The sequence below is a fragment of the Pelecanus crispus genome, chromosome 14 (assembly GCF_030463565.1).
Source record: "Pelecanus crispus isolate bPelCri1 chromosome 14, bPelCri1.pri, whole genome shotgun sequence".
Classification (NCBI taxonomy): Eukaryota; Metazoa; Chordata; class Aves; order Pelecaniformes; family Pelecanidae; genus Pelecanus; species Pelecanus crispus.
In genome coordinates, this window is record NC_134656.1 from 15450300 (window position 1) to 15467037 (window position 16738).

Consider the following 16738-nt stretch of genomic DNA (forward strand, 5'->3'; position numbering starts at 1 on the left):
CACTGATGGGGGGACATGGCTGACGGGGGGACATGGCTGACAGGGACACACACCACTGATGAGGGGACAGGGCTGACGGGGGGACACACCGCTAATGGGGGGACATGGCTGACAGGGGGACACACCACTAATGAGGGGTCATGGCTGACAGGGACACACCGCTAATGGGGGTCATGGCTGACAGGGACACAGCGCTAACGGGGGGACAGGGCTGACGGAGACAGGGCTGACAGGGACACAGCGCTAACGGAGGGACAGGGCTGACGGGGACAGGGCTGACAGGGACACAGCGCTAACGGGGGGACAGGGCTGACGGGGACAGGGCTGACAGAGGCAGACACCGCTAACGGGGGTGACGGGCGTGGCACGGCTGCCAGGGGACACCGCCGGGGGGGACATGGCGGGTGGGCGGAACATGGCTGCCGGGGGTGACGGCTGCCAGGGTAACATGGCTGACAGCACCGCTCCGCTGACCGGCACCCGCCCGCCGCGGCCCCGGGCCGGCCTGCCGGGCTCCGCGGCCCGGTCGGGCGCTGCGGGGCGGCGCGGCCCCGCCGCCGCCTCCGCCGGCTCCGCCCCCGGCTCCGCGCCGCTTTGAAGAGGGCCGGGCGGCCGCCCGCCCGCCCAGAGCCGCCGGCGCCCCGCCATGGTGCTGCCCGAGGAGCCGGCCCGGCTGTACCCGCCGCGGCCCGAGCTGCTGCCGGCGGCGCACGTCCCCTCGCTGCCGCAGTACGAGCGGCTCTACCGGCGCTCGGTGGAGGAGCCGCACGGTGAGGGCCGCCGGCGGGAGCCCCCCCCCCCGGGGCAGGGCCGCGGCGGGGCGGGGGGGGGGGGGGCGGCGGTGCCCACAAGGCGCGGCCGGTCCCTCGGGGGGGAGCGGAGCGGGGCGGGGGGCGGCGGGGCCGCGGCAGCCCCCACGCGTGGGGTGCGGGAGCGTGGGGCCGCCCCGCTCCCCGAAGCGTCGTCTTCCTTCTCCGCGCCGGTTTCTGGGTCGTGAGCTCTGGCCGTTGCCTTTGCAGAATTTTGGGGTGATGTGGCTAAAGAGTTTTACTGGAGGAGCCCGCACACGGGGCCCTTTCTGAAGTACAACTTCGATGTGACGAAGGGGAAGATCTTCGTCGAGTGGATGAAAGGGGCGACCACCAACATCTGCTACAACCTCCTGGACAGAAATGTCAACGAGAAGAAACTTGGGGACAAAATTGCTTTCTACTGGTAAATTCCTGTTTTTCTTATGGTGTGGAAGGTATGTAAATACCATGCTGAAGTACACAAACAGCGTTGGTTTCCACTGAGATGAATTAAAACACGGGAAAACCTCGGAGGCTTTAATCTTCGTGTAGGTACAGCAGGTGTTTGCTTTGTGCGTTTGAGAAGAGCTGGGCAAGGGAGAGCTTCTCTGCCCATCCTGGGGTGCCCTGAAATGGCCCAGCGTAGCGGTGCCGGCTCTGCCTTTGCAGTTTTACCTGCTCGAAGCTACGGGCAGTCAGCTGGTATTGAGGCAGGTGCAAGAATTCGCTTGTGAAGTAGCTAGAATGGAATGAGTAGCTAGTGGAATGAGGAACAGCTAGCATCCAACAGCAAAAAGCAGATTAAACCCAGATCTTCCGTTTGCATGCTTTGTGGGTCTGGCAAGTTTCCACTCCTGTGGCAGAAAGGTTCTTCTGAAACCGGAGCTTATGTATTGATTCCTTGTGCTTGAATGTGGATAATATCGTGACACTTGAAGGCTGGCTTCTCTATGCTACCTTTGGGAAGGGAAGTTAACTTCCAGCCCTATCTGCACTATGTTTGTATTTTTTTTTTTTACCAGAGTAGTTGCTAGTATTAAAAGCCATGTGAAACTTGAAATTTTCATATTGATGCAAAACAGGCTTCACCTGTCTGAGACCCAGAACTAATGTTCCCCTGCAGAGCTAGCTCAGCTGGCACCACAGCTGTGTCCCCAAACTGAGAACAGTGCCTTGCCCACCGGTGCTTTTTGCCATTTCCCTTGAAGTAGCATGCATTTATGTTGCATGGGCATGGCTGTATGTGGCAGCACAGAAGCAAAATTAAATGTACCTGCTTGTTAGGATGCAGTACCTTGTTGGGTTATGGCGAGTCCCCTCAGCAGAGCAGCTGGAGAAGTCCTACTGTTGTTGCAATAAAAATACCAGTGCTCTAATGATGAACAACTGTGCTGCTCTGCATGATTTTGTGCAGCTGAAGAGTCTGTGCCCCCCTGCCCCATGGGTGGCTGGTGTAGAGGTGATGAGGGGCTGCCCTGCTCCAGAAAGGAACGTGTTTACACCTGTGTAGTTCTGGCTGCAACTGTAAAACTGGGCTCATGCTGGAGTTTCTATCCATACATCTACTGCTTTGGTTAAAGATCTACACTTACTGCATAGCAAATAACCATATTGATAAGATACAGGTGAAATGGTGGAAAGTGTTTACTTCCCTGCTAGTTAAGTACATTCTGTAACTCGCTTGGATGTAAAATGACTGCAGCTTCTGAATGAAAACTCTCTTGTAAAGTCATTCAGGTGAAGGTGTGGCAGCAAACAAAACCATTTGGCAGGCCAGCGCTGGCAGCAGCGCTGGGGCTGACGGAGGGAGTGGGTGCATCATTCTTCTTGCATGTGAACCTTTGGGTGACAGGCAGCAGCCTACAGCTTAAATTTGGTCTTGATGAAAGATTTTTCTTGTTAGTTATTGTGGTGACCTTTGTGGGGTTATTTGTGATGCTGAGCAAAACTTGGGGTGGATATTGAAATGCTGGGTGTCTGTCAGTTGTGGTGTTCACAGTGCTGAAAAATAAGGTGTCTCTTCCTCCTTAGTGGACAGTTTTCCCTGACTATTTTGGGATAAACTCTCCTTGTGTGTTTCTGTCACAGGTGACCTGGTACTGGGGTGTCTGGAGCTGTCAGCTGGGAGTGTCGGTGGGAGGGATGGAAGAGGCATGCTGAATGGGATGTGTGTGGCCTGCAAGCTTGTGGCATTGAGGTCTTGAGGAAGTGGAGCGAAGGGTTGTGACTCGTATAAAATTACTCTTCTAGGAGGATGTACATGCCTCTCTGGACACATGCTTTTCTTCACTAAAAAAAAGTTAATTGCTGTCGTCTTGTTCTTGCACGTTTTGTGTTTATTGAACAAGCCTGCTTTCCTAAAACACTTGAGACTTGTCATGTGGTGTGAAAGGTCAAAAAAGAAATGAGAGCCTCCAAAAGCCAAAGAGGATTCCTAGGAAAAACTTGGGTATTTTAAGTACCTTGGCCAGTTGCTTGTTTCTAAGAACGTCTCTAGTTAGCTAGATGGCAAAAGGTGCTGAGATTGCACCAAGGTGTCAGTAACTGTGTGGCTTAGAGCTTTGAAAAGATACAAGATCATGGCCTTTGCTTTCAGAGAGGAGAAATTAGGGAGAAGTGAATAAAGTTCCCAGGCATTACTGAGTGTCTCTGAGAAGAGAGGGGTCCTGACAAAGCTCGGAGCTGCTGTGTGCAGCTGGCTGTGGCTGTCTGGAGTTTTGCACAGAGTGGAAGGAATGGAAGCGGTTCATCTGCATCTGTTACGGCCAGGCTGCTCTGAAGGTTCCTGTGTCACTGCTGGTCCAGGGCTGCCCAGATCTGCTCTGCTCAGAGGGTTTAATCCCAAGCCACGTGGGATTGCTCTTTCAGCACAAAGGGCAGTACGTGGGATTGCTTCATGCTGCAGAACTTGTACACAGGTGACGTTTGCTGTTGCAGCATCATCCTCTTGGTGCTGTTAGGGCTGTGTAGTTCAAAATGACCATCCTGAGTGGGTAGGAAACACTTGCATTTTCCCTGTTGCCTGTTTCACTATGATATCTCTTGCTGCTTTTGAACGTTAGAAGTATTTCTGTCCCTGCTGCTTTTGATTCCTCTTTCTCTGTTTGGTTTTGCTGATATGGCCTAAAAAGGAACAGAAGCTCCAGGAAATGTTTCTGATAAAATGCTGCTCTCAAAAGTGAAATCTCTTTCATAATTGCATGGAAAGGCTGAAGTTGGTAACGCTGTGGTCGCTGTGCAGGTAGATACCTACGTGGGCCTTCGCCGGCCTTGGAGGTGAAATGCACTGGACAAACTAGCTGGGACACTGCCATCTTTGGAAGAGCATATCAATTTTCTGCTTTCTTATGCTTGCATATGAAATAACATGTCTAGAAAGGAGAAACAAAGGTAGTAAAGGCTGCCAGAGCTTACTGGGGCTTTGTTTAAACAAAAGAATAACTGCCTATCATTCCCATACAAGGCCTAGAACAAACATGACATGCAAAGATAAAATGGAGAAGGTGGGTTGTTTTTTTTTTTTTTTAAAAAAAAAAGTAATAAAGGATTTAGGGGCTTGTAGCTGTGAGACTTCTTCCAATAAATCTTTCTGTAAGGAAAAAAACAACAACTATAGAGCATTTTTTAAAAAACAAAGGAAGAAAAAAAAAAAAAGCGGAGCACTACTCAGGGGCACTTCTTGAGGTTTTTATTAGGAAACTGGAAATCCTTTTTGGACAGCAGCCTTCCAGAGAGGGTACAGATTGTCAAAGTTTGGTCTAAAAGTGCTGCTGGGGCCGAATGGGACAAGACCGCACCTGCTGGTTCCTCGGGTCCCTTGCCGGCTGCCGGTGCTGTCCTGCAGCATGGAGTGCTTCATTCTGGGACGTGCCATCCCAGGGTTGAGAATGAAGCCAGATGAAGCTGTGTTTCAGTTGTATTCCTGCTGTAAAGGTCTGGACCTGTTCTGTTTGCAGAAATAATCTTCCCTTAAACTGCTGAGAACAAAGTGCTTGGTCTCCATAATCCAGATCAGCATTGTGTTTTGTTTTTCTTAGATAGCTTCACAGGTGTCGGTCTCCCATTACTGTCACATGCACAGGTGCTGTGACTGAGGATGCTGGTTGTTAACATCAAGACTTTCAGAAGTGCTTAATTGTAGCCAGCTTCTACACGATGCACTCAGCTCTGCTACTCCCACTGGCTTGAGGACTTTGGAGTGTCCTGTGCCAAACTGACTTAATTTCTTTGGTAACTTCCTGGGTGACTTGTCGTACTTCCAGTGATGCAGCCTCTTTCAACACTGTTCTGGTAGTGAAAGCACATCCCTAAATAACACAGTTTGAAGAAGAAATTTCACTGCTGGGAAGGTTGCGTTTACTGATACACGTTTGCAGGCGCATGCCTGCAGGCTGCTGAGAGCAGTCGGAGCTACGTTGCAGGTGCTCCCAAACTGCTGTACCCAATGCTGCTGTTCCCCAGTTACTGCTGTGGAGGGGTTGCTTCTGTTGGGGAATCCGAGTAAGCTCTACAGCAGTGAGAAGCATTATGGAAAAGTTACCACGCGTTTGATTTATGCTCACAGCACTATCAGGCTCAGCACAGCTCCTTTACCTGATGGGCATCCTCCATGGGAAAGGGGGTGGCCCCACTCAGCCCTGAAAATGAGAGGCTTTCTGGGGTGCATCCTCAGCAATCCGTATCATCTCCCCATTGCATGTGCTGAGAGTGGAGTGATAGATTGGTGGCTTTGGCAGATATTATTTTGGAAGCATTGCTGGACAGTACAATGCTCTGCTTCTGGAAATCAGGCAGATTAGGGGCACCTGAAGTAGGTAACAAAATACATTGAATATACTTGTATTTTATTAAGCTATAGCTCTTGTACCCTCCTTCATGGGCAATGATAGTTGCAGCTTTCCATCACAGAAAGCGTAGCTGTCTCCTGGTGGGTTTTGTGAAATCTTCCAGCCTGGGAGAGAGTTTACAAAACTGGCTGCATCTGCCTGACTGCTTTAGAGCAGTGTTTCTCGTACCTCCAGAGGAGAACATCTCTGCTTTGTGGGGCCCTCGCTGACTCTGAGCTGCGTGGGTACTGCAAGAGTGGGAATGGTGGGAGCATCGATAGAAACCTGGTATTGAAACAAGGAGTAAAGGGAGTAGCTGTTGTATCTCAGACACATCCAGGTCGCATGCTTTCCTGATTTCTTTGGTGGAATTCTTCCTCTCCCAGTTCTAGGACAGTCGCCAACCAGTATGGTTGGTGCTGTGGCAGTAGTGCAAACAGCTGCTGTGATCGGGGGCTCATATATAAGTGCAAACTGGGACAGGAGGGACTTGTAGCTTGTCCTCAGGTGTAGCTCCCTGGCTTTTCTCCACTGGTGGATGGAGTCTCCATCTCCAGCTGTGGGCTGTTTAGAGCAAGACCATGCTGGACTCAAAATTAACTGACTTCGTGTAATCATTCTGATTGTCCTACTGTGGGTTTGGCTGTAGATGAGATATGAAGAAGGTGCTGCCCCAGGGCAGCATGGTGGTGCCTGCTTAAGGGTTTGGAGATTCTTGGTTTGGCCTGAGGGGCTGGAAAACACAGGGATCGTGGTCTGAAGGTTGTTCCCAAAGGCTATGTATGTGCTGAGACCTGGCACCTGCCAGTTTTCTCCTGTCATATCTTGAGGTTCTTCTGTCCCAAGTGTTTCTGTTGATGGTTTGCACTTGTGTGCTGCCTCCTATATCCTCTTTATTACTAGTGAAATCTCTGAGATAGTTACCAGGTGAGCAGTAACTAAATATGTGAGAGCAGCAACATGCCTTCTTCAGGCAGGTACTGTCCTGTGGGCTTCCAGCGTGTGGGATGTGCTTTCCTGGATGCTGTGAGTCAGGGTTTTGAGCGTCACGTTATTCAGACAGCTGGCAGGCACGGAGTCACTTGAAATTGTTTTTCCCTTTGGAGTCACTTGAGATTGTTTTTCCCTTCCGAGGGCTGACTCGGAAGCAGAGCTTGACTCATCCCTGTCGCGTACACATGCTGGTTTGCAGGGAGATGCTGGGAAGGATGGCTGGTTTGGTGTTTTGGAGATTGCAAGGCCCGTTCCTGCTCTGCAGAGCCTTTTCCGTCATAGGATGCGGGGCAGGAGTGGGGAGCCAGCAAGCGCTCTCAGCCTCCTGCTGTTCTGCTCTGCAGTGCAACGAAGGAGGGGGACAGGTATTAAAGGTTGGTGACCACTTGATGACACAGTGCTTGTGGTCTGCTGTGGTTTTACCCGTTCAGAAGCACCCCTGGACTTGTGCCTGTGTGGGAGGGCGTTCAGAATTATTGAAGATTTTCACTGGAAGTAGCTTTGCTGTAGGCAGAATGGGACTTTTCTCCTCTGTTAAGTCAAGTCTGTAAAGAAAGGAGGCGCTCGGGCAGCACTTGTGTGCCTGCTCCGAGGCGGAGCAGTAAGGAGAGGGGTTGTGTAAGCTCTCCTGCTTGGGAACACACACTGGTAGCAGCCTTGAATCAGGGGAGCAGCTTTCATTTGGGTTCTGTTGGAGCTGCTTGCTCCCAGCCTTTTGCTTTGAAACCCTTGGTAGCTGTTACTGGCAGGGATACAGCATCTGTCTATATAAATACAAGGTAATATCCAGGAAGTATTTGACCAGATAAACAAGTTGGATGTCAGTAAGCGCCCAGGATTAGATGGCATGTGCCCCAAAGGACTGCGGGAACTTGAATGTGAAACTGCAGAGCTTCTGGCCAGGGTATGCTGTGTGTTACTGCAAAGGGCTGCCGTGCCAAGGACTGGGAGGTCGCCAGCCCCACTCCGTCTAGAGAGGGCTGTAGAGGGGGTCCTGGGAACCAGTAAATCCAACTTGCATCCCTGTAGTGGTACAGTGGAATCGGGTCACCGTGTGCGTGGACCGGTGCAGTCTGCTGGGAAAGGTGACGGAGCTGCTGTGAAGTCCTGCTGGCAGACCTGCCAGACTGCAACACGGGTGGCACTGAGCGCACGGATACGGCTGTTTTCAGACCGCCTTTGTGAGGTTTCCCCGCAAAGGGTTGTTCAAGAAAGTAGTTTAACCGTGAATGGAAGAAAGGTCTTTCTATGGAGGTGGTTTAGCCTTACCCTTTGCTTTGTTGCTTTTAATGGTCACTTTTCAGGGCCTGCAGCGGGTCCCCCAAGGATCAGTGTTGAAACTGAACTGCTGATGGTGGCCAGGCTCATGTGCCCTCCGTAAATAGCATCTCCTGCTGCTGCTCCTGGTGACAAAACACTGGACCCTGGTTCTGACCCAGCTGGTATTTTGGTTTAGCCCAAGAGGCTCTTGTCTGAGCTGCTCTGAATGTCCCAGTGCTGAAGTGCAGTACTGCCATGCAAATGAGACCTGTGGCTTCCTTTATGTTCTTCCTTGGTATTTTTTCCTCATGCTGTTCATTGCCCTGACAGAGGGTCTTGTTCTGTTGCTCCAGCACAAGGGATTTAATTAATTTTTATTAATTGCTTCTTGCACCCCTGTTTAAAATGTTGGCTTATACCCTGTCCAAAGCCACCTTTCTGCATGGCTCTGGGTGTGTGGTTGCACAATAACTGGGGGAGTAGAGAGGGGGTGTGTGCACAGGCAATGGCTCCCGAACTTTCTCACGGCTATGAAACTTGTATGTTGTAACGCTGGCAGATATTACGGACACCTTGATATGTTTTAAGAATAGTTTGCTTACTGTTGGGAGGGGCACCGTGGTTATACAATGGTGGCATATTGTGAATATTGGCAGGAGAGTTGAAACTTGGGGTGGATAAATGGAGTTTGTGGACAGAGAGGATGGTGAACTCCTGTACAGATTCTGGATGTGGAAGATCAGAGCCTTCAGTTTGCTCATTGGACTAGAAAATCTGATTATTTTATTTTAGCTGTATGAATGGCTTGTCTGTTCTCCCCTGGTACCCTGGTGTGAATGGAGCAAAATGGACAAGGACTTGGGCTCGATGTGGATGAGACTTGCTCCGAGTAGCGGCATTTACAGGGGACGAAGTGATCAGGCCTTGCCAGAAGAGGTGCAAGTGGGTGCATGTTCCAAGCGTGGCATTTTTCTCATGGCTAGTTGCATTTGTTGTGCCTGGTGGGCTTTCTGTGCCCAGAGCTGTTAGGCTGTAGCATTGATTTCCAATGCTTTGATGAGACCTGACTCCTACCAGCGCAATGAGCTTGCCTTTTCCTCCTGTGTCCAGCCCACTGTCAGAGCTGTTGCGTGTGGCTGGAGCAGGGTTTCAGTTCTCTGTTTGCATTTCTACACGACTTGTTGTAAATGTTGAAATGTGGTATGATATGAAATTGTGAGCCCTGGCAGTTCTCCATAAATTCAAAGCCCATCATTTTCGCAGGTGTCACCTGCCTTCTTTAGGGGAATCACTCAAGGAAATCGATGGCCTTCCTGGTTGCTTTTTTGCATCTGGGTACCTGATAGTGAAGCGTGTTTTGCATTCCTGTTGCCGCTGACCATTTTCTAAGAGATGTTCCTTGTACAGAACAAGATGACAGTCCAGCAGGTGACATCTGGCCATCACCTGTAGAGGTTTCTGAGGCATGAAGTTGAAATGTCCACCAAAAGTCTGATTAAAGGTTTAATTTTCTGTCATGGCCTTGATGGATATTGTTTGAGCCTCTGTTGAAATCAGCTTGCCTAGCTTTCAGCATTTCTAGAAGGTCTTGAAAATTTGGCAGTATGCTCCATCCAGAGATGCGGTATTTCCCAAAATGGGGTGTTTCCCAGCTGCAGGCGGCTTGTTGACTATTTTACTTATAGAAGCTTTGTCCAGGATATATTTTATGGCCCGACTGCAAATTGTTTAAACAAGGAATCAGCTGTGTTGTGCTGGAAATAAGCTCTCCTCCCATTGGACTGGTAAAAATAGTCTGTGCTCCTCTGAAAATATTACTTACGGCAAACATCTAAAATGTTTCCCCCTGTGTCAAACTCTTGCATTCTTCTACAGTGTTCTGTGGATTTGGCTCGCAGGGTTAGAAGTGCTGGCTGAGGTCAGCCAAACTCGGTGACTTACTGCATAAGTCTTGCATATGAGCTCTGTTGTAACACTACATAATAATTTTGTTTAGAAAACACTTAAATTTTTTTGTTTAAAGATCTTAAACTTTCCTCTAAATAAAGTAGGTAAAAAGCTATCACTTTTCTTCATTGGCTGTTCTCCTGTATTATAAAATACTTAAGACAGACCATAAGTAGAGTTAATGCACATCCCCTTGACTTGATGGTTACTCAAAATGAAGCGAGTAGGAAAAATGCAAAGCCACAGAGGAGCAGAATTCCCCTGTCCTCTGAGCAGATACCCGTCAGCACGGAATGACTGCTGACAGCATCACCAGGGTATTTACATGTGGTCTGTATTACTTGTAAGCTACCTTATTTTGTCAAATGTGGAAAATCATAGTCAGTTCCCTTGAAGAGGGGCTTGCTGACTGCTGTGGATCCTATTTCCCTAAAACTGTTACCCTTGAGGGTTCTGGCTCTTGGGTGTGAACGTGGGCTGTACAAACCCCATCACATGGACTTTACTCACTTGTTTATGTTGGCTGATGAACCAGCGGCAGTGTAAGCCGGGAGGTGTCAGTTCCTTTCGAGATGGCTGAGCGTCCCATGGTCTAGAGAAAGGGGCTTGAAGTAGGTTTTAGGGCATGGCCTGGCAGGTGGGTGGGAAAATTGGAGGGAATTCTGGAGGGTCAATAGATAAACGAGTGATTTTTGGAACAGCGTCCACCTCCAGCTGGGCTCTGTGCTGTAGGCGTCGCTCAGGGTATGGTGAAGTGAACAGTGGTTGGACTGCGCAAGATAAATATTATTTCTTTAGATGCCTCTGGTACTTGTTCAGGTTCTGAAAGGCTGCAAATAGAGTAGCTGAGAATGTATTTAATGAGAAGGATGGACAGAAAGATTGATGTGACTTTCCCTATGGGACACTAGCAGCCGTGCAGGGTGTTTGGTGTTTTCTTTGTAGGCTGCATTTCCATATGGGTGTTTTTAAAGGTGATTAGAAGACTGATTCCCTGATCATAGAGCAGATGGTGGCCCAGTGTCCCTTTAGAAATATGCTCCATTTTACCTGTTTTGTAAAACACAGGCACAGTAATCCTGTGTTTGAGTCAGTTGGGCTGGAGAGGATGGGCACTGGGGGCCGGACACAGCATGTCGTGCTCTGCAGAGCACAGGGCTCCTGCTTTGGCACGCCACGGCGCTGTTTGCCAGCCTGGTGTGGGTTTCTTTACAGCAATAGGAACCCGTTCTAGGTACATGATCAACTTCCAGTTGAGATGGTTTGGCTCAGAGATGGATTTGACAGTGGAGCTTTGTTAGGCCCTACCTGTGTGTATGGGGGGCACTGGGGGGGAAAATTGTAGGGTGGTTTTAATGCAGGTCTCGGAGTTAACTGTATGGTTTTAAAGGTGATGCTGTTAAATTGATAAGATTTCTTTTCCCTGAGGTTTCTGTTGCCCGGTTTACTCAACAGTGTTCTCTTAGTGCGGCCAAATATTTCCGAACATACTGGGCAGACCTTTTCACCAGCCCCTCCCAGGCTACGCTCCACTGTTACACAACTTCTTTTTTTGATCCTTGTCATGATGCTGCAGGGTTGGAGCATGACTGCGGGAATCATAGAGGCTGAGCTTTCTAGTAAACCTTTTAGTCAAAAAGACTCTCGCCCTTCCCAGAACTCCTTTGGGTATTTGCTGCCATGCATTACTGTAGTGAGAGATAGGTGCTGGTAGGCGTGGGCCAGGCTGGGCAGTCCCGTTATTATGAAGTGTTCTTATGAAGGTTTTTGGAAACCCATTTAACCCCTCACCCCTGGCTCCCTCCTGGAGTCAGTGGTGCAGACCCTGCTGGAGACCCTTCTGCTTTGGGCAGTATCTCTAGGAGCGTTTCCATATTGAACAATCCATGCAAATACAAGCATTTTTTTCAATGAAACGCTGTCTTTTTCTGATTATCTTGCACAGCCGGTCTCTCCAAACTTCACATTTCAATGTAATCTGTTTTCTCAAGGACAGATTTTAAAGGGCTGTCTCTACTTGAGTGTCATTCCTGTGTCAGATGGGATAAGCAAGGCTGGGGATGGAGGGAGAAATTGTATTTTTTCAGTCTTGGTGGCTGTTGTTCCCAAACACCAAGCTGGCTCCAGACAGGCCTTTCTTCAGGCTGCAGGTTTCCTGGGTCTCCTGAGAACAGCCAAGGCCAAATGGCAGCAGGAGGTTTGTGAGCAGCTGATAGCTGCGGTGGCTGAGCACGCAGCCCGTGCGTGCTAGCGCAGGCGTTGGAAAGGCTCGGGGCTCTCGCTGCCCATGCGGTGCACACGTGAGCCTGTTCCCCAGATGGCAGGAGCTCATCACTGCCAAGCTCTGCCTGGCATTTCAGCTGCTCTAATTCTGGACGCGGGGTGGATCGGGAAGCCGTGAGCCTGTCTGGCTGCCCCCAGTGACCTTGCACGTGAGGACGTGCCACCGTGCAGGAGCCCATGGTAGAAGAAAGCTCCTTCCTTCTCGTACCATGCTCTGGGGACAGGCTGCTGGTGGAGGAGCAGCTGGAAAACTTGCTGTCTCCATCTCAAACCTCTCATGCACCCGCTTGGTCCCACGCTTAGGACGGGTTTTGGGCTCTGAGCATGTTTCATTTAGATGGCACCAGACATGTTTTAGGATGGACATTCCCACAGTCCCCATCTCTGCTCTGCTGGAGGCTTTCTGCAGTTCCCCACTGTGCAAATTCTCCATGTGACATTGCATCATCTGAGAAAGGGTCCTTTCCCTCTCCCACCACCATTTTCAAACTGTTGCCTTAAGGGTGCTTTCCACCAGCTAAAATGGAGAGCATTTTTTCTGTGTTAGGCAAAACTGCTCTGTGGGCTGCCACTGCCTCTCTACTGGTAGGCAGTGAAACCTGGTAGTTTGCTTTGCTCTGAAAACTTACCTTCCAGGTGCCCCACACCCCAGCTGTGCTTCTTAACTTAGGGCCAGTGCTTTTATTTGAGGGTGATGTGGTCACAGGAGCTTAGAGGAGAAACGTAAATGGTTGTCAGCCCCTTTGGTCCTCAGTGGAAGCGTTTGCAGGGGTCAGATAGGCTTTGGCTTTGTGCCCTAGTTTGCTTTTGTCTGTGATTTTTCTGTTTCTGACTGCCTGCAGGTCTGCAGATGGTCTGGCAGATCTTGAAAACCTGTAACACTTTGCTTGCTTGGCTTCATTTCATCGTTTTCTCCTGTACATCAGCTTCTCTTAGTGGTGTTTATAACCCTTGCAAACCGAAATTATTATCAACACTTACCTTGAAAACTATCATTCCCACTGATGCAACCTGTGCTTCCTGCTGCTCCGTGCAAGTGCTGAGGCAGCGTTGCACAGGGAAGCTGTATTCGTCTGTTATTCAAACAGATTATGCAAATAATTGTTCCTTAGAAAACTGTTGAAAGAGAGAAACCAAACAACATTGCTGATTCATTTTCAGGTCAGCTGTGCTTGGTCCATTTGGGCACTCTGGGAAGCGCACATCATCTTGGCCACTGAGCTGTAGCAGATTAAGTTACCACCCCTCCCTACTGCTTGTAATCCTACAGCTGAGATGGGCTCAGCTTGCTTGGATGGGCAATGTAGGCTTGCTTGGTTACGGGATGAGTGGTTGAAGCAGACTAGTGCTTTGAGAAGTCCTGTAGTTAGCCCTGACGCTTAGCAGAGCACAGTAACTTCTTAACCTGCTTTGGCGCAAATACAAGCGCATCTGGCCACAGCTTCCCTCTCCCATGCTGCTGCTCCGCATCCCTGACTGCTCCACGGGGTCAATGCTCAAGTTAACGTGGCTTTTGAGAAAACCTTGCCCTCTCCTACAAACAATTCTCCCTATTGCACAGCTTATGTGCAACACTAAATCTTTTGCCTAGCCAATGTGGTCACTCGTACAGGGAAGCTTAACCTTGACTTAGCTACATGGGCACCAGGTCGAATAGCTGTGCCGCTCTGCATGTCCAAGGTCAAACTCCCAGCTGAGCAGGCAGTCAGTCCGTGATCCGAAGTGTGGTTTTGCCATGGAGCTGATAAGTGTTCAGGTTTCCTACCTGAAATTTTCTTCCTCCCCTGCCCAGGGTGACTGCTCCATGTGATCGTTTCTTGCCAAGACGCCGGTAGGGCAACAGGAGGTGTGTGCCACGGGGCTTGCGTGCATCACGGTGCCTGTTCAGAAGTGGGGAGCCCATTATTTTAGCTGCTGGCAGAAGGGAGCAGTATGATAAGTGCTCTGCAGAGCCTGTGCTTCCTCCAATATGTTGACAGGCACCTATTTTGTGCAGACCTTGGCTCCACTGTCCTGCATGCTGCTGTGGTGATGGTCCCTGATGCCCTTGGGCTATCTGGTCCTGGCAATGAATGGCTGCAGGCAGCTAGAAAGCTCTCATCTTTGCATGAAACCTGACTTTTTCAACAAAACACCGGTTTCTAGGAGAAAGCCTGCCTCGGAAGGTCCCCAGTTATGCATCTGTGTGTTTAGTTTTAAAGGACTTGCATTTTCTTAGACGATGGGTGGTTCAGCTGAGACCATATGGCCAAAAATGCCTTTCTCCAGCTGAGTGTGCACGCAACATGCAGTATGTAAAACATGGGCTTCTCAAGTGCTAAGAAACTCAAATACGTTCCTGCTGTGACCCAGATGATACTGTAAAATTTTGGATTGCTAGTTGCTAAATGCAGGACTCGGTTTGAGGGAGATGAGAAGAATGTCAGGCTCAAACTGTGTTTCGCCATGTGTTTCATCTGATGATGTATCTGGGAAGTTTGGGGAACTGAAAATTGGCTTTTCCTTTCAGAAGAAGGCTTGCCGTTAGATCAAAGATTGCATGCTAGCCATCACAGCAGTGCCGCTGCCAACTGTTTTCATCACCAGTCCTTAAAAAAGGATATATTTGGGGGATGTTGGATTCTGCAGGGCTTGGGCTGCATGCCATAGGTGTGGAGGTGAGCACCGTGGTAACGTTTTCGGAAGTGTGAAGGTTTTTTTTATTTCATTTCTTTTTCAATTTAATTTGGACAAGCGAGTCCATGTGAGAGGCTCAGGGCTGACAGCTCTTGCTTTTATCCGATGGGCGCCAAAGGGAAGATGCAGCGCGCAGAACTTTGCTGCCAGGAATTTACGGGCTTGCTTTTGACATACAGAGTACTTGGTAGAGTGCGAGTGGGCATTCCTTTAAATGCCCTGTCTAAAATACATTATTCTTTGGGCTTTTGTGCCGGAGAAGAGGACAGAGCAATCTCCGAGTGCTGCTGTAGCCTGCTGAGTGTAGCTGTGGGCACTCCAAGCTATTGCCTGTTCTTGAGAGACTGCTCGGAGGCCTTTGCTGGAGATGCGGTGAAAGGAGGCGTCTTGTCCTGTAGAAAGGTGGACGTGACTCATTCCCCGTTAGGCACAAGAGCATCTTAAAATCTGAAGCCTGAGGTTTCCCCTGCTGATGCTAGTGGAGCTCTTTTGCAGTCACATGAATGAATGGAAAGGACTCCGAAAGCCCTCTGAAAATCCTTGCAGAAGTTTTAACTTCTCTTTGACTTTGCATTTCTCCTGCAGCGCCCCATGCATGCTGACTTTGAGGACAAGCCTGGGTACCTTGGCCTGAATTTCCCTCCCAAAGCCCGGTGAGGAGGCAGAGCTGGCGTATCGGAGATGCGCTGCTTGTGTGCAGGGAAAGCAGGGATGTCGGAGCGGTGCCTTGCCCCCGGCTGGCTCAGGGCAGCTCCCTGTCCCTTGCAAGTACCATGTGCGGGAGGCAGCGTGGCTCTGCCGGGAGCAGGTACGTGGGGCCGCTCACCCCAAAGCCGCGGTTCGGTGTGGCCTGGCTGCCATCTCCCCTCAGCTGCCAGGCAAGCGTAGGGCGCTCAGCACAGCCTTTTACATAGGCTCTGTCTCCATCCCACCATTAGCACATCTTGCGGCAGCAGCGACCACCCCAGCCTGAAGCAAATCGGTGCCTGTGGAGACCTGTTTGCAGAGCGGGGCACGGCCAGGCTCTGTTGGAATCTGTTAAGGAGAAGCATTAGAAATGCAGCCAGTGAAGGCTCAAGGCAGGGCTGAGCCTTCCTGCACCGTGGGATTGCGGGGCTTGTGTTGGAGGACTCCCCAAGTTTTGCATGCAAAGCAGAGCCACCTTCTCCCTTCTTAGGCAGGTATTGCACCACTGAGTTGGTGGGCAAACCTGATTTCCCTGGCATGGGGAACCAGCATCCTTTCTGCTGTGTGCTTGGCTAAGTCTGCCACCAGCCAAAACAGCGCAAATCGTAGAATGCTTCGCCTACAGTGCCCAGCCGGGCCCCCAAACAGCACACAAATGGGCTGCCTGCCTGCCTACCTGCCTTACATGGAAGCCTTCCAGATCAGACAGCCTGTGCTAGTCTTTCCTCCTAATGTGTTTCTCTCTTAGTAAAGATTGTAATTAGATCCTGCGCTGCAGCGGCGCACGGGCAAAAGGATGTCCCTCCTCCCTGCCCTGCTCTGCAGGTTTACGCTGGGCTGGGTTGCGCAGGGTCTGCCCACGGTGCCCAGCAGTCCCCAGTGCAGAGATCTCAGGTGAGGGCTTAGCGGGCTGGGATGCTCCAGCTTGCATTCGGAAGCATTTTTAAGAGATATTTCCTAACAAGGCTCATCGCTGAGGGGCAGAGTTGCATACACAGTGATACTGCACATCTGGACCCAAGCAGGTTTGCACACTGTTAGTCTTGATGTTACTGCATCTGCAGTGTAGATGCACCAAGGAAAACCTCTGCACGGTGAGGGAAGGCACTCAGCGTGCAGCCAGATGACGCGGATGTTCTTCCGTTGAGCCAGATCAGTTACAGCTGCTCGGTCCAGCACTGAAATCAGCTCTTGGATCTTTGACCTTCAAGTAATAATATCAAAAAGGAAACTCTGATTTGCTGCTTTGTCTTTGCTAGCCGACAGCCCTACTGG

At 50.2% G+C, this 16738-nt stretch overlaps 1 protein-coding gene across 2 annotated transcripts in view; it reads left to right on the forward strand.

Moving 5' to 3' along the window:
* The first annotated feature begins 1026 nt into the window (after positions 1-1026).
* The window catches only part of ACSS2 (acyl-CoA synthetase short chain family member 2), a 31451-nt gene continuing 15739 nt past the window's right edge, over positions 1027-16738 (forward strand). For both annotated transcript variants that reach the window (XM_009490374.2, XM_009490375.2), the window contains exon 1: positions 1027-1215. In XM_009490374.2, the coding sequence (XP_009488649.1) occupies positions 1127-1215 (89 nt within the window). In that variant the 5' untranslated portion in view covers positions 1027-1126. The remainder of the gene's footprint in view (positions 1216-16738) is intronic.